Source organism: Triturus cristatus, chromosome 7 (assembly GCF_964204655.1).
Source record: "Triturus cristatus chromosome 7, aTriCri1.1, whole genome shotgun sequence".
NCBI classification, from domain to species: domain Eukaryota; kingdom Metazoa; phylum Chordata; class Amphibia; order Caudata; family Salamandridae; genus Triturus; species Triturus cristatus.
In genome coordinates, this window is record NC_140590.1 from 37,162,980 (window position 1) to 37,176,579 (window position 13,600).

General features: G+C 45.5%; 1 protein-coding gene across 1 annotated transcript in view; it reads right to left on the reverse strand.

The window, feature by feature from the left end:
• Positions 1-396: 396 nt before the first annotated feature.
• LOC146808751 (cell adhesion molecule CEACAM5-like) overlaps positions 397-13,600 on the reverse strand; it is a 460,313-nt gene continuing 447,109 nt past the window's right edge. The window contains exon 16 of the mRNA XM_085614788.1: positions 397-961. Coding sequence (XP_085470914.1) covers positions 839-961 — 123 coding nt within the window. The 3' untranslated portion in view covers positions 397-838. The remainder of the gene's footprint in view (positions 962-13,600) is intronic.

The following is a 13,600-nucleotide window of genomic DNA, read 5'->3' on the forward strand; positions in this document are numbered from 1 at the left end:
CCTGAGGATTGTGACCAAGAGGAAGATGGGCGACATCCAGAAGGAGGCCAGCCAGACCGGAGGTGGAACCAACAGGGCACCTGCCCTCACCGAACTGGAGGAGCTGGTGGCGGCCACACTCGAGCAAGAGAGCGTCGTGGGTCTTGGGGACGCCGACAGCTCTGCCAGAGCCGCAACACAGCAAGGTAAGACGAAAGCACAGCAATGTAGCCGCCCCTACCCCTATCCCACATCCCCCATTGTGAAACGAGAATCACACTGCAGTCCACACGTGTCAGTGCAGACAGGCAATGCATTCCGGGAGATGTAGTCAGGGCAACACTAACCATGACGTAAATGTCACAGGGCAACAAGGCATGTCACGCACTCGAGGCACAAGGAGACAGAGGACAGATTGGAATGTGAAATGATTTATTGTGACGCTTGCAATGCAGCCCTTCGGGGACACTGAGCCAATGTTGTTTTTCTGTCCACAGATGTGACATCATGCAGTACAGGGCATGCTGCAGGGGAGACGGCACACCGGCCACAAAAATCACCTCTAGCCAGCACGAGTTCAGACCAGGGAGCAGGCCCACTTGCAGCCGCACCACCTATGCAGCCAGCCTCGCCGCACACAGAGCCAGCATCACCTCACCGAGAGCCAGCATCACCACCACCAGAGCCAGCATCGCCACTCATGTTCGATTCACCGGCCACATCTCCGCTTGCAGGTGTGAGAATGAGGAGGCGTCCAGCAGCCAGGCTACGAGCCTTAGACACCTCGTCAGACGACAGCATGGGCCCAGAAGACCGCACCGGGCCCCAGGAAGGGAGCCATCCCACTGTGCCCCACACCTCACAGGCAGCACAGACGGGAGCAAGAGGGCGCCGCAGGTCGCGTGTCCAGAGTCCACCAGCACCCACTGACGGCCATGGTGTCTTCTTGGGGCTCGAGGGCCAAATGTTGAAGCAACAGCGCCTGCAATCAAAGGCAGTAATGTCAGTCCAGAGGCACATGCGGGTGATGAGGACAAGCTTAGTCAACATGGACACAAACATTGGCGGCATGGCTGCGGGCATTCGGGACATGTCCCAGTCAATCCAGCAGTTGTGCAGCAAATTAGATGCTGACATCGAAGCACGGCGCCGGGAACGCCAGAGAAGGGACACTACCAGCAGGGCACTCAACCGTCTGGCAACTGCGACTTCCCTACTTTGCCGGCGCTCTGTGACGATGCAGGAGGGCCTAACACAGTGCTGCAGCGACCTGTCTCGGGGGATGGTGCAGGTGACAAGTGCACTAGGGGTGCTATTGACTAGTCAGGCGTCGACAACTGCTGCAGGGGATGCTGCGGAGAGCATCGACACCAGCAGCAGCATCACACCCCCCGTCCCAGAAGCACGCAGGAGCAGCAGGCGGCTTGGGGTTGGCTCTAGTGAGGATGCACAGGCCGTGCAATCCACCACTGCAGCGCGTATGCGCAAACATTGATGTGGCCCTGCTTATCCACTTGCCATTGGGTGACGTAACCCTGGACATACTCATTGTATAGATGGCATATTGCCAGATTGGCCTGTTCATGTGTTCATGGCGTGGTGCCACATTAAACTACGTCATGACTTCTCACGACTCGCTGTGTCCCCTCACTTACTCAGAAATAGTTGCATGTGATCTCTGCCCGTCTCTCTCTCCCATCGATTGCAGTTGGCACTCTAGCTGCGCTGCCCTCTGGCTGGCCTGACTCATCCTCGTTGTCCTCAAAATATGTTAGTTCCACATCTGTACCTTTTTTCGTGGCAAGGTTGTGCAGCATTGCACAAGTGGCAATTATCTTGCAGCAGGTGATGGGTTTGTACTGGCGTGCGCCTCCGCTCTTGTGGAGGCAGCGGAACCTGCTCTTCAGCAGTCCAAACGTGCGCTCCACCACATTGCGTGTAGATTTGTGGGCCACGTTGTATCGTCTCTCACTCTGGGTTGCTGGGTGTAGGTAGGGAGTGAGGATGAATGAACGGCATGCATATGCACTGTCGCCTGGATGAGTAAAAGGGAACCATCAGTTACATGCCTCTATACACTCTGATTTGCAGGTTTCAAGGGGCGTCACTGTTACTTACCCAGCAGGTATCCCTCTCCGAATTCTCCGGCTCTCAGTCGTGTGTAGATCCCACTATTCTGGAAGATGTAAGAGTCGTGGGTGCTCCCAGGAAACTTTGCAACAATATCTGTGATGATGTTCCCTGCATCACAGATCACCTGCACATTGATGGAGTGGGTGGACTTCCTGTTCCTGTAGATGTGCTCTGTCTCAGCTGGTGGACAGATTGGGATGTGTGTACCATCAATACAGCCGATGACATGGGGGAACTGTGCCATGTGATAAAAGTCTGTTTTTGTTTTCTGCAGTGCAGCCTGTGTGTTTGGGAAGCTTATGTAGTGGTGCATTCTCTGCATCATGGCATCCAGGAACTTCCTGAAGAAACGTGACAGGCAACTCTGGGATACCCCACCCACCGCAGCTATCACCACCTGATAACTGCCGGATGCCAACAGATGTAGGCTGCAGAGCACCTGCACATGTGGGGGTATGGCGTGCGCCCTTCTTATTGGCTGGTCCAGGAGTGGGTGAAGGTCCCTGATTAAGTCCATGATGGTTTCGGGGTGTAGCCTGTACCTCTCATGTATCTCTGCATCAGTCAGCTGGAATAGTGTGATGCGCTGTCTGTAGATTTGTTCCTCCCGTCGCCACACCCTCAGTCCTGCTGCCTGTAGACGTAGGCGCCTTGCAATGACGTACATGGCGGCCATGTTGTCCACGCTGTTGCATTTTGGGATTGCTTATGTGCATTGTTGATGGTTACCACCTGCTTTCCATCCGTGTTAATTACCGACTCTTATTTACCGATTTTCCTGGATTTCTTAATTACCGACTGCTCCTACATGTCATTTTAAATTTTTACCACTTCATATTTACCACTTCATATTTACCGATTCGTTAATAATGTATTCGGTAAATATGAATCGGTATTTTAGAATTCGGTAACTATGAATCGGTATTTACCGCCTCATATTTACCGAAAAGTGGTTTTTGGACTCCTACATCTCACTTGTCTGAATACCGGTCGGTAACGGCATATTTACCGAAAATCGGCCGTTACCGACCGGTATTTGGCTACCTACATGAGGCCCCAGATGAGGATGTTTTGTACCGAATGACTCTAGGAAATAGAGAGAGTGAAATGGTTGGTGCATTTGCTGTGTTTGATCCGGAGGATTTGCCTCGAGAGCTGAGAGATACAGTGAAAAGAACAGTTTGGGATTTTACTGGAGAGGATGTGGGATTGATGAATAATGTAGATCCTGTGAAAATTTCAGTGAAAGAGGGAATTACGTATCCTAACATTCCTCAGTACAAAATGACACCAGAAATAATTGAAGGAATAACTCCTATAATTGAGAAAATGATTCAACAGGGAGTTCTGAGAGAACTACTGAGTAGTCCGTCTAATTCACCAATAATGGGGTTGAAAAAGCCAAATGGGAAATTTAGGATCGTACAGGATTTGAGAAAAGTTAATCAAATTGTGGTGGCATGTTGTCCTATTGTGCCAAATCCATCAGTGATTTTGTATCAGATTCCACATGATGCTGAGTGGTACACAGTGATTGATTTGTGTCATGCGTTCTTTTCAATTCCATTGCATCATGACAGCCAGCCGATTTTTGCATTTAGGTTTGGCCAGCGTATTTTAGCATGGTGTCGTATCCCACAAGGGTATACGGAGAGTCCTTCGATATTCAATCAGTTATTGAAAAGATCATTGGAGAGCTTGATCATGCCTGAAAACTCAGTACTAGTGCAGTATATTGATGACCTACTTGTGGCATCAAAGACACGTGAAGCTTGTGAAGTAGATACTATAGCTTTACTGAATCATCTGGCAGATGGAGGGTTAAAAGTATCTCCAGCAAAATTGCAATTCTGTAAGAAAGAGGTACATTATCTTGGACACAATATTGAAAAAGGTTTGAGAAAAGTGACTGATGACAGGATTAAAATCAACAGGGGAATTAAAGCCCCGAAAACCCAGAGGGAAGTGAGAATGTTCCTGGGTATGGTGGGTTATTGTCGTCAGTGGATAATTAATTTTTCTCTGATAGCAAAGCCACTGATTAAACTGACAAAAAGTGAGATGACAGACCCATTGGAACTAGATGGAGAACAAATGGCAGCATTTGAAGAGCTCAAAAATAGAATGTGTGAAGCCCCTGCTTTGGGTATGCCAGACTATGAAAAGGAGTTTGAATTGTATTGCAGTGAGAGAAATGGATGTGCACTTTCAGTGTTAATTCAGAAGCATGGACAGCTGAGGAGGCCTATTGCATACTTCTCATCGACACTTGACCCTGTAGCTGTAGGTTTACCAGGTTGTTTGAAATCTGTGGCTGCAACATGCAGAAGCCTGGAACAGAGTGAGGGAATCATAATGGGATATCCTGTAAGGGTATTCGTACCTCACAATGTGGCAATTCTTTTGACAAGAAGCAGAACCTAGTACATGTCACATAGTCGGCTGACTAAATATGAGAAAGTGATTCTGGGAGCATCAAATGTGACTCTTGAGAGATGTGTGAATGTGAATCCAGCGACATTGTTGCCGGATATTGAAAATGTGGGTGTGAAGACAGAAGATGATCATAATTGTTTGGATGTGCTTGATTACTGTACAAAACCGAGACCAGACATAAGGGATCTTCCCTTGCATGAGAGTGATCATGTGTTGTTTGTGGATGGATCATGCCTGAGGAATGATGAGGGTGTGCTATGTGCAGCATATGCGGTGTGCAAAGTTTCAGAGGTTATGGAAGCATCACCATTGAAAGGAGTGAAATCTGCGCAATTTGCTGAATTGGTGGCGTTAACAAAAGCTTGTGAAATTGGGAAAGATTTGAGAACGACTGTGATGACTGATAGTCAGTATGGATTTGGAGTTGTGCATGATTTTGGCCAACTTTGGCTACAAAGAGGTTTCTTGACGTCGAGTGGGACTCCAATAAAGAATGCTGAGGTGATTGGGAAATTACTTGAGGCGATACAGTTGCCTAAAGAGTTAGCAGTTGTAAAGTGTGCTGCTCATGGACAAGGAGATGATTTTGTGACAGTTGGCAACAGATATGCCAATGACATTGCGTAATACTGTGCAAAGAATAATCAGTCTATTAATCGGGAACGAGAAAGTGAAATGTCTTTTTGTTCTGTGATGTTTACTAATGTCTTAGAGACGTGGGATGAAGTGAAACAGTTGCAGGATGAGGCAGGAAAGGAAGAGAAGAAAGACTGGATTAACGCAGGTTGTGCCCCAAGAGAAACAGACCATGTTTGGGTCTATAGAGATGGCAGACCAGTAATGCCGAACTCCATTTTGTCGTCAATGGCAAGAATGTATCATGGCCAGGGACATTTGGGGAGGGATGCGATGATCAGGTCGTTTAAGCAGACCTGGTACAATGCAAAATTCAGGACAATTGCAGAGAGCATCTGTCAAAGATGTTTGATTTGCCAGCAATTTAACACTGGGAAAAAGACAGTGGTGAGTCTGGGAACAATAGGCAGAGATGGAGGTCCTTTTACAAGAATGCAGATTGATTTCATTGAAATGCCCCAAGTGAACAGACTGAGGTATGTTCTAGTGGTAGTCTGTTTGTTTTCAAGATGGGTGGAGGCCTATCCGACTAGGAGAAATGATGGAATAACAGTGGCAAAGTTACTGTTAAGAGAGTTGATTCCTAGGTACGGGTTTCCAGTAACGATTGAGTCTGATAGAGGTGGACACTTCGATATGGACCCATGAGTTTGATTTGTGAAGCATTAAGCATACAGCAGAAGCTACATTGTGCATACCGACCAGAGGCTTCTGGTGTGGTTGAGCAGATTAATGGCACAATCAAGAACAGGATTGGTAAAATGTGTTTAGCCACTGGCATGAAATGGCCCGATGTTTTGCCTCTAGTGCTGATGACTATCAGATCTACTCCAGATAGAACTACTGGTTTAAGTCCGCACGAGATAATCATGGGACGTGCAATGCGACATGCATATGTACCTGTCAATAAGTTGATGACAATAACTGATGACATGATTTTGGATTACTGTAAAGGCCTGGCTGACGCAGTTCATTCTGTGTTTCACCAGGTTGGAGAAGAAGCTACCATACTTGAGAAGAAGCAAGCTCATGATCTGAGTCCAGGGGACTGGGTGAGGATTAAGGTGCACAGAAGAAGAAATTGCTTGGTTCCAAGGTGGGGAAGGCCGAGACAAGTCATTCTAACTACGACAACTGCAGTAAAGTGTGCTGGAGTGAAAAACTGGGTACATGCGAGTCATACTCTGAGAGTTCCAAACCCAAAGGATGGGACTGGTAAGGAGTATTTTGAAGAGTCAGATTCCAGTGATGATGAAGATACAGAACCAGTGAGAAAAGAAGCAGAAAGGGCTTCAAAAGAACCATTGAGAGTCTCAGAGAAGAGATCAGATTCTGTGAGAGAGCCTGAAGTTCTGAAAAGCAGTGAAGGAAAAAGAAAAGAAAAGAGTAATTCCACAGAGACTACTCCTGAATCAGAAGAGGAGGAGATTGAAGAACCACTTGAGCTTACACCTGAAGAAGCAGGGTTAGAAGAAGATAGAAAGGGAGGTGTAGGGAACATTCTTGATAAGCTAGGTGAAGGGACAAGTAGACAGCAAGAAGATTGCGTGTCGGAGACCCGAGGAGGGATAGAAGTAGGGAAGTCTCAAACAGTGGTGAAAAAGACTGTGGAGCAAAAGAAAACTGCTGAAGAACCAGAGGCATTTGAAACAGAATCGGATGAAAGTGAAAATGAAAAATCAGAGGGTCGAGTTCTGAGAAAGAGAACTTGGATTGGAGAGAGAAATAATACAGAAACAAGACCGAAAAAGGTTGTAAGAGGAGATCTTTGGCCCAACAACAGAATAAAGAGGCTGAGATACAGACTGATAAGAGCAAATGACTCGAAAGCTGAACAAGTGAATGAGGTGTCAAGTCAAAATCCAGCAAGAGGTGAAAAGAGAAAAGTGTCAAAAGAACCAGAAGAGATCAAGAGAATAAGAAAACCTAACCAGAAGTATAGGTCGCCGGAATGGACGTACGTGGCACTGTCTGAAGGTGAAGAGGCAGAAAGTCAAGGAAATCCAGAGGAGACCGTACGAGAAGTGGTTGAGGTAGATACTGGTGAAATCCTGAAAGAAATCTTGACTGACATTGATGAAAAGTCGGATACTGAGGATATCGTTGGAGATCTAATACAGTTTGATGTTGAAGAGAATGAAGTAAAGAGTGATGAATATCCAAATTGAGTGAACAGAAGAAATCACTTGGGAAAAGTGAAAGAAGAAGAAAGCTGAAATTGATTGTCTGAAGTAATCCAGAATTTAAAAGTCTTAAGTAGTGGAGTAGTAGAGGCTAAGTTAAAAGACACGGTCAAAGTAGTAAAATGGCTAACATAGAGAATAATCAAAGTAGATGTGCCTTCTTAAGAAGATGGTGTAAAATGTGCTGCTGCTGTACTGGATTATTAATGCTAATATGGGGTGTTTTAGCTTTATTAGTTACTTTTAGAGTTACAATAGGTTCATTTGAGATGCATACAGAGAATGTGACAAATGCAGAGAAGAGTTCACAAAAAGTAATTCCGACTAGAATTAGTAATACTTACGTACATAAAGATAGGTCAATTAATGATTTTTCTAGTAATGTTTTTTCAAAGTTGTTATACGAATATGTGAAAACAATGGAAGTTAGGGATTGCTACGTTTGTATGCAATTACCTGCATCCGTTTCAGAGGGTGTTACTTATCATCATTTACCAGCTACGTATGGAATTTCTTGTAGTGTATTAAGTAGTGTTTTTTATTTGTTAGGGAAAATAGATTATAAGATGTCTAACAAAGATAGTATTTTTGGGCACTTGCCAATGAACAAAGAGCTGAATCCAGCTAAAGAAGCTAACATTTTTAGTGAGATTTTTATTGAAAAAGAAGAATTAACATTGGATTACATTTTTAGGAATAATTTAACTTGCAGTCTGAAAGAAGAGGAGGAAGCTTTCCTAAATATGGTGGAGGAAAGGAGATTGAGCATGCATGAGAAAGCAGGGAAATATAAAGTGAGTGAGACAATTTGGGATATTGAAATGGGAAAAGAATTGAGAAATGGGGCTAGTCCAACTTTAGCTTTAGATGCACCACAGAAGGGTAAGCTGTGCATTACAAGAAGAAAATCCCAATATGATACATACTTTGTTGGGACTAGTGAATGTCATGATACATACTTCATTGCAACAGGATGGGGTTTTAGAGGTGGAGAAGATACAATTTTCCCAGGAGTGTACTATGTTTGTGGGAACAAGGCTTATTACAAGTTGCCTGACCATTGGTATGGCATGTGTTATGTGGGCCTGGTCTTTCCAAAGATCTTTCATATAGATAGAATAGAAGATGTAGAAAATATTAATTTACTAATGCGTTTCAAGAGAGAAACTTGGTCTGAAATTGTAGGTGATATATTTGGAGCTTTAATTCCAGCAGTGGGAATTTCTTTGAATGCTTATGGAATTCGGAAACTGTCAACAGTGGTGGATCGCTTATCGACAAATACCGCTGGAGGGTTTCTTTTGGTAAATACGGAATTGATTGCCGTACGTGCCATGTCTATGCAAAATCGACTTGCCCTTGATATTCTATTGGCCAAGGAGGGTGGAGTCTGTGGAATGCTGAAAGTTCAACATTGTTGCACTTACATTCCAGACGAAAGCAAAGACCTGAAGGTCTATATCAAAAATATTACTGATTTGCATGAAGAATTAGTACCACTTGAAGCTGAAAGTATCTGGACAAAATTAGCTAATAAGGTGATAGCTGTTAAGAGTTTTATTGCAAAAATAGGTAGTACTATTATAGGTAAGATATTGTTTCCTTTAACTTGTATAATTGTTGCTTTATTGATACTTAGATTGGTGTGTTTGTGTTGTAAAAACAGGAGAGGGAAAAAGAAATTAATTAAAAGAAATAATGAAAAGAGAAATAAAAGGCTGAAAAGAGAACCACAAGAAATTGAATTAGAAGAATTGAGGGAGAGTGTCTACTTAGAAACAAAGAGGGATGATGAAAGAGTGACTGGTGTGTAGTGTTGTGTAAGGGGAAAAAGACATTTCCGATTTCTCCTAAAATGGGACTAAATTTTCACTAATTTTTTTGGGGTTATTTGGTGATAAAATCACCAAAGGGGGGATTGCTAGAGCAGAGTTTTCTGTTTTGAAAATTAATTGGGTTTTTTGAAGCTCTGGCTTGTCTATTTGTCATATTAATTTATTAATTATTAATTATTAATCATTTGTTTTGTGTAAGTGTTTTATACTGATCAACCTGTGTGTTTTTAACAAGAGAGAATTACACGTGGGAACGCATATGTGTGCTGATTAATAATAACGTGCATGTTTACATGTTTAAATGTTGCTGAGTGCTGTTTATTTTTAAAGCACGAAACGCATTCGAATTAATGCTTTTCTATGTTGCAGAGGCTAGATAATTACATACACATAAGGGTATTAGTGGGGTTAACACTGTTTAATCACTATGCTGTGGTAACGTTGTTTTTGTCTCTTTCAATTAAGATGGTCTATTGTGGCCTATTGTGGCCTAACTAAAGATGGCCGACATTTAGAGCCTGGTTTCGAGTAAGAGTTTGTGGTGGAAAAGGCCTTGCTGAATATGGATGCGAGTCATCTGTCCACAGTCCTTGCCTGGTTGAAACTTTCCGTGAGGACAGCAGCAGTTCTGGGCATGTCTCCAGATGCATTGGGACGACAGCCTTGGCAGCCTTGGAAAACAAAGGAGCTTTAAAGAAAGACTCTGAGCTCTGAGCTCATCGGAGGAAAAGTGTGGAAGTTAAGAAGATACATTCAATGTTTAGTTCCTGTTCTGTCTTTTTATTTTTGTGATTTTTCTGAGCGGAGATTTTTCCAAATGTAACGATGCTACATCCTTTCCTTCTCGCTTTGCTCGGAGGTTCAGCGGACGTAAAGAACACTTTTGTTTCTTTCCTTTGTTCAGAACACTATAAAAATTGTTAGCCTAGAGAGGGTTTTTGCCACTTGCCATTTGCCACCTTGCCACTTTGCCATTTTCCTTCCCGAATCTGCGTTGGTGAGGATCGTTGCTAAGAGGACTACGTCTTGAGAGACTTTACTGAGAGACCTGTCCTGACCCGTTCTGTCATTTAGCTAGAATAGGTAACTATGAGAAAAATGATTTATTCTGATTTACTTTCTTTGACTAATTAGATAAAGTACCATACTTTTGAATACGGTGTTGGTTATTATTTCTTGTCAATTATTGAGGACTATGTTGTGATTATTATGGTATAGATTGTTTAGACTATGTTTCAGGGCAGTTACAATAACCAGGTCTTATCGACCTCGATATAGATGCGGGGTGTTCAGGAGTTTTCTTTCCACAGGTTCAGTGCTGGTAGAGTATTTGAGTGTATGTTAGTGAAATGGGCCCTAGTGTGTGATGAGTGTATGTGCGTGTAACTGTGAAATTACTCTATCCGTGGAAGTAAGGATATTATATACACCCTGTTAGACCTGACACCCTTGGCGTGGGTTTTTCCCCTATCTTTTGCCTCTACTACATGGATTTTTGATGCTGTACTGGATTTCGATATGCTGGTTTAGATGCTTTGGACACTCTGTCACTGCTAATCAGTGCCAGAGTGTAAGTGCTCCCTGTGTAAAGTATCGCATTGATTGGATATACCTGATTGGCACATCTGTGTCACCATGAAGTCCCTAGTAAAGTGCACTGTGTGTGCCAGGGCTGGTGATGACGGATGCTACTAGTGGGTCTGCAGCGCTGATTGCGCCACCCACCTGTGTAGCCCTAAAACAGTGTCTCAGGCCTGCCGCCGCAGGCCTGCCTGCAGTCCCCGGACTGCCATGTCCCCCTGGCCAGTGTCCACACTGGCCGGGCCTAACCCTTCCCTTTTCATACACGTCAGTCATCCCTATGGAAGGCCCAAGGTACCCCCCTGGGCAGGGTGCAGTGTATGTAGAAGGTAGAGCATGTACTAGTGCAGGTAACATGTTCTGGTAGTGAACACCGGCCATTTTGTGTGTTCACTACTGCAAGGCTATCTTGTTCCATAGGCTAACATGAGGGAGGCGGGTGCCGATGGCTATCCGCCTATCTTCTCATACGAACAAGATAAGACATGAGTGTTTGATATCCCTGAGCTCAGCATTTAATAACACATCTTTTAGGAGAGATTGTTTTTAAATCCTAAGTTGGAGAACAGTACTTTTTAGAGAGTAGCTGTTCTCTTGTCTGACCCTTCTGTGTGCCTGGGCGCGCTTGTGGATTGACTGTCTGGTTTGAGAGTGACAGGGGCTGGGGATCCCCCGGGAGGTTGGCCGAGTCAGCCCTCTGCTGAATGGCGACAATCGCAAGGAGAGTGGAGGGAGGAGATAGCACCTCTGCTGTGCAACTGAAGCTGAGGAGGAGAAGGGGTCTTGCTGTGTGCTGACCCTATCCACTTGACCAAACAAGACTTTGCTGTGTGCTGTGTCTTCAACTGAATCTCCAAGGGCCTGAGAAGAGCTGGCCTCCTGTTTCGCAACCCAGGGATAGAAAGGTTGCCAAGAACTCAAGACTCTGCTGTGTCCCACCTGCGCTGCTGTGCGCCGCAGGGACCGTGGACTGTTCTACCAAGCTTCTCAACATCTGCCTGTGAGGTGGGCTGGCTGCTCTCTGTCTTGCTGGAGAGTACCGCACCGAGCCGGGCCTGACACCGGTTGCCGCATCAAGAAGATCGACGTGCTCATCGGCACGTGCCTTGCCGCGACCCGGAGGCCTGAAGCAGACCGAGAGTCGTATTTCCCTGCTCTACGAAGCCGCGCTGTGAGTGGCTGACTCCGGTGACGTCGACATCGTCACTGGGGGCTCGTCGAGGGAGTTGTGGAATCCTTGCATCGAACAGCCCGAGGAGCGCTTGTGCAACGAGCGCAGTGACACCGCCGGAGCGACGTAGCTGCCTAAACATCGAGGGCCTACAAACTGATTCATTCTCAGTGAGTATCGAATCACTCAAGAGACTAGAGACTATCGTCTGACGATCCCGACCAACTAAGAAAGCGACTATGGTGTAAACCTGTGATGCTTAATTTCAACTGCGGAAACTAGATAAAGATATATTAATTTCGATATAACTCACCTGTGTGGTCTAAGTTTGTGGTGTGCGGAGGGGGGATCATTGTGGTGTCTACGTGCAAATACCTTACACATTGCCTTGGGGATAAGCCTGTCTGCTCGAGCCAAGCTACCTAGAGGGTGAGCAGGGGTTATCTACCGTGTGTGTCCCTGTACCCTGACTAGAAGCAAGGGTCCCTATTTGGTCTAAGGTGTATACCTCTGCCAACTAGAGACCCCCAGATCTAACATTGGTGGCAGCGGTGGGATTTGAACCAGTATTTGCACTTGACCTGCAGTGATTCTTCGTACATCACTAATCTAGTAAGCAGTTGCATCGCACAAAGTTTTTTTTTGCGAAGACTATTCTTGGAGGATCGACGAAGCATCATGTCTCTGAACGGAGTAGGCGAGGAGCCGGAGTTGCAATTCGAGGTGAAAAAGTTGCTCGAGTATAAAAAGGAGCAACTAAAGCAATTCTGCAAGCAGCTTGGATGCCCAGCGAAGGGCAGCGCCAACAAGACGGAGCTACAGAAAGCTCTAAGGGCCTGGTGGGAGGCCAAGAATGGCGCAACCGAGGAAACTACGGAAGGGGATGGCACACCGGAGCACGGATTTGGATCCGATGATCTGCCAGTGAATAGGCCAGCGTCTAGGGCTGGCAGCGCCCATTCCAGTAGGAGCCTCTCTCCAGAGGAGCTGGAGGAAAACCAGAGGGTTAGAGCCCATGAGATTGAACTTTTTAAGCTCAAAGCTCAAGCGGAAGAAAGGAAACTGCGCCTTGACAGTGAGAAAGAGGCGGAGGAGAGGAGGAATGCTCTTGCTTTGGAAGAGAAGAAACTCCAGTTGGCTCATGAGTTGAGCATGAGGGAGCTGGACATTAAAGCCAAACAGGTGGCGTCCAGTCCGAATGGTGGCAGCGCACAACCAGTACAGGCGGGTAAAGTATACATACCGAAAGATTTGGTGCAGAATTATCAGAGGGGTGAGGATATCTATGCGTGGTTTAGATCCTATGAGCTTGCCTTGAAGATGAATGAAGTGCCTGAGAAAAGTTGGGGAGCGGGTTTGTGGAAGCATTTTGAGGCCTCTGGGAGGGATGTCTTAGCACCCTTAGAAGCAGCAGGGACCTTAACCTACCCCACGATGAAGGAGGCCTTGTGCCTCAGGTATGGGCTTACACCAGAACAGTACCGACAGAAGTTTAGGAACTTCAAGAAACTTGATTCGAGTACGTGGGTGGAGTGTGTGAGTATGTACACGCGTGCACTGGAAGGTTGGATAAAGGGCAGCAAAGTTACTGATTATGTGGGGTTGTGTCACTTGATTAGTTGGGAGCACTTGAGTAGTCTATGTGT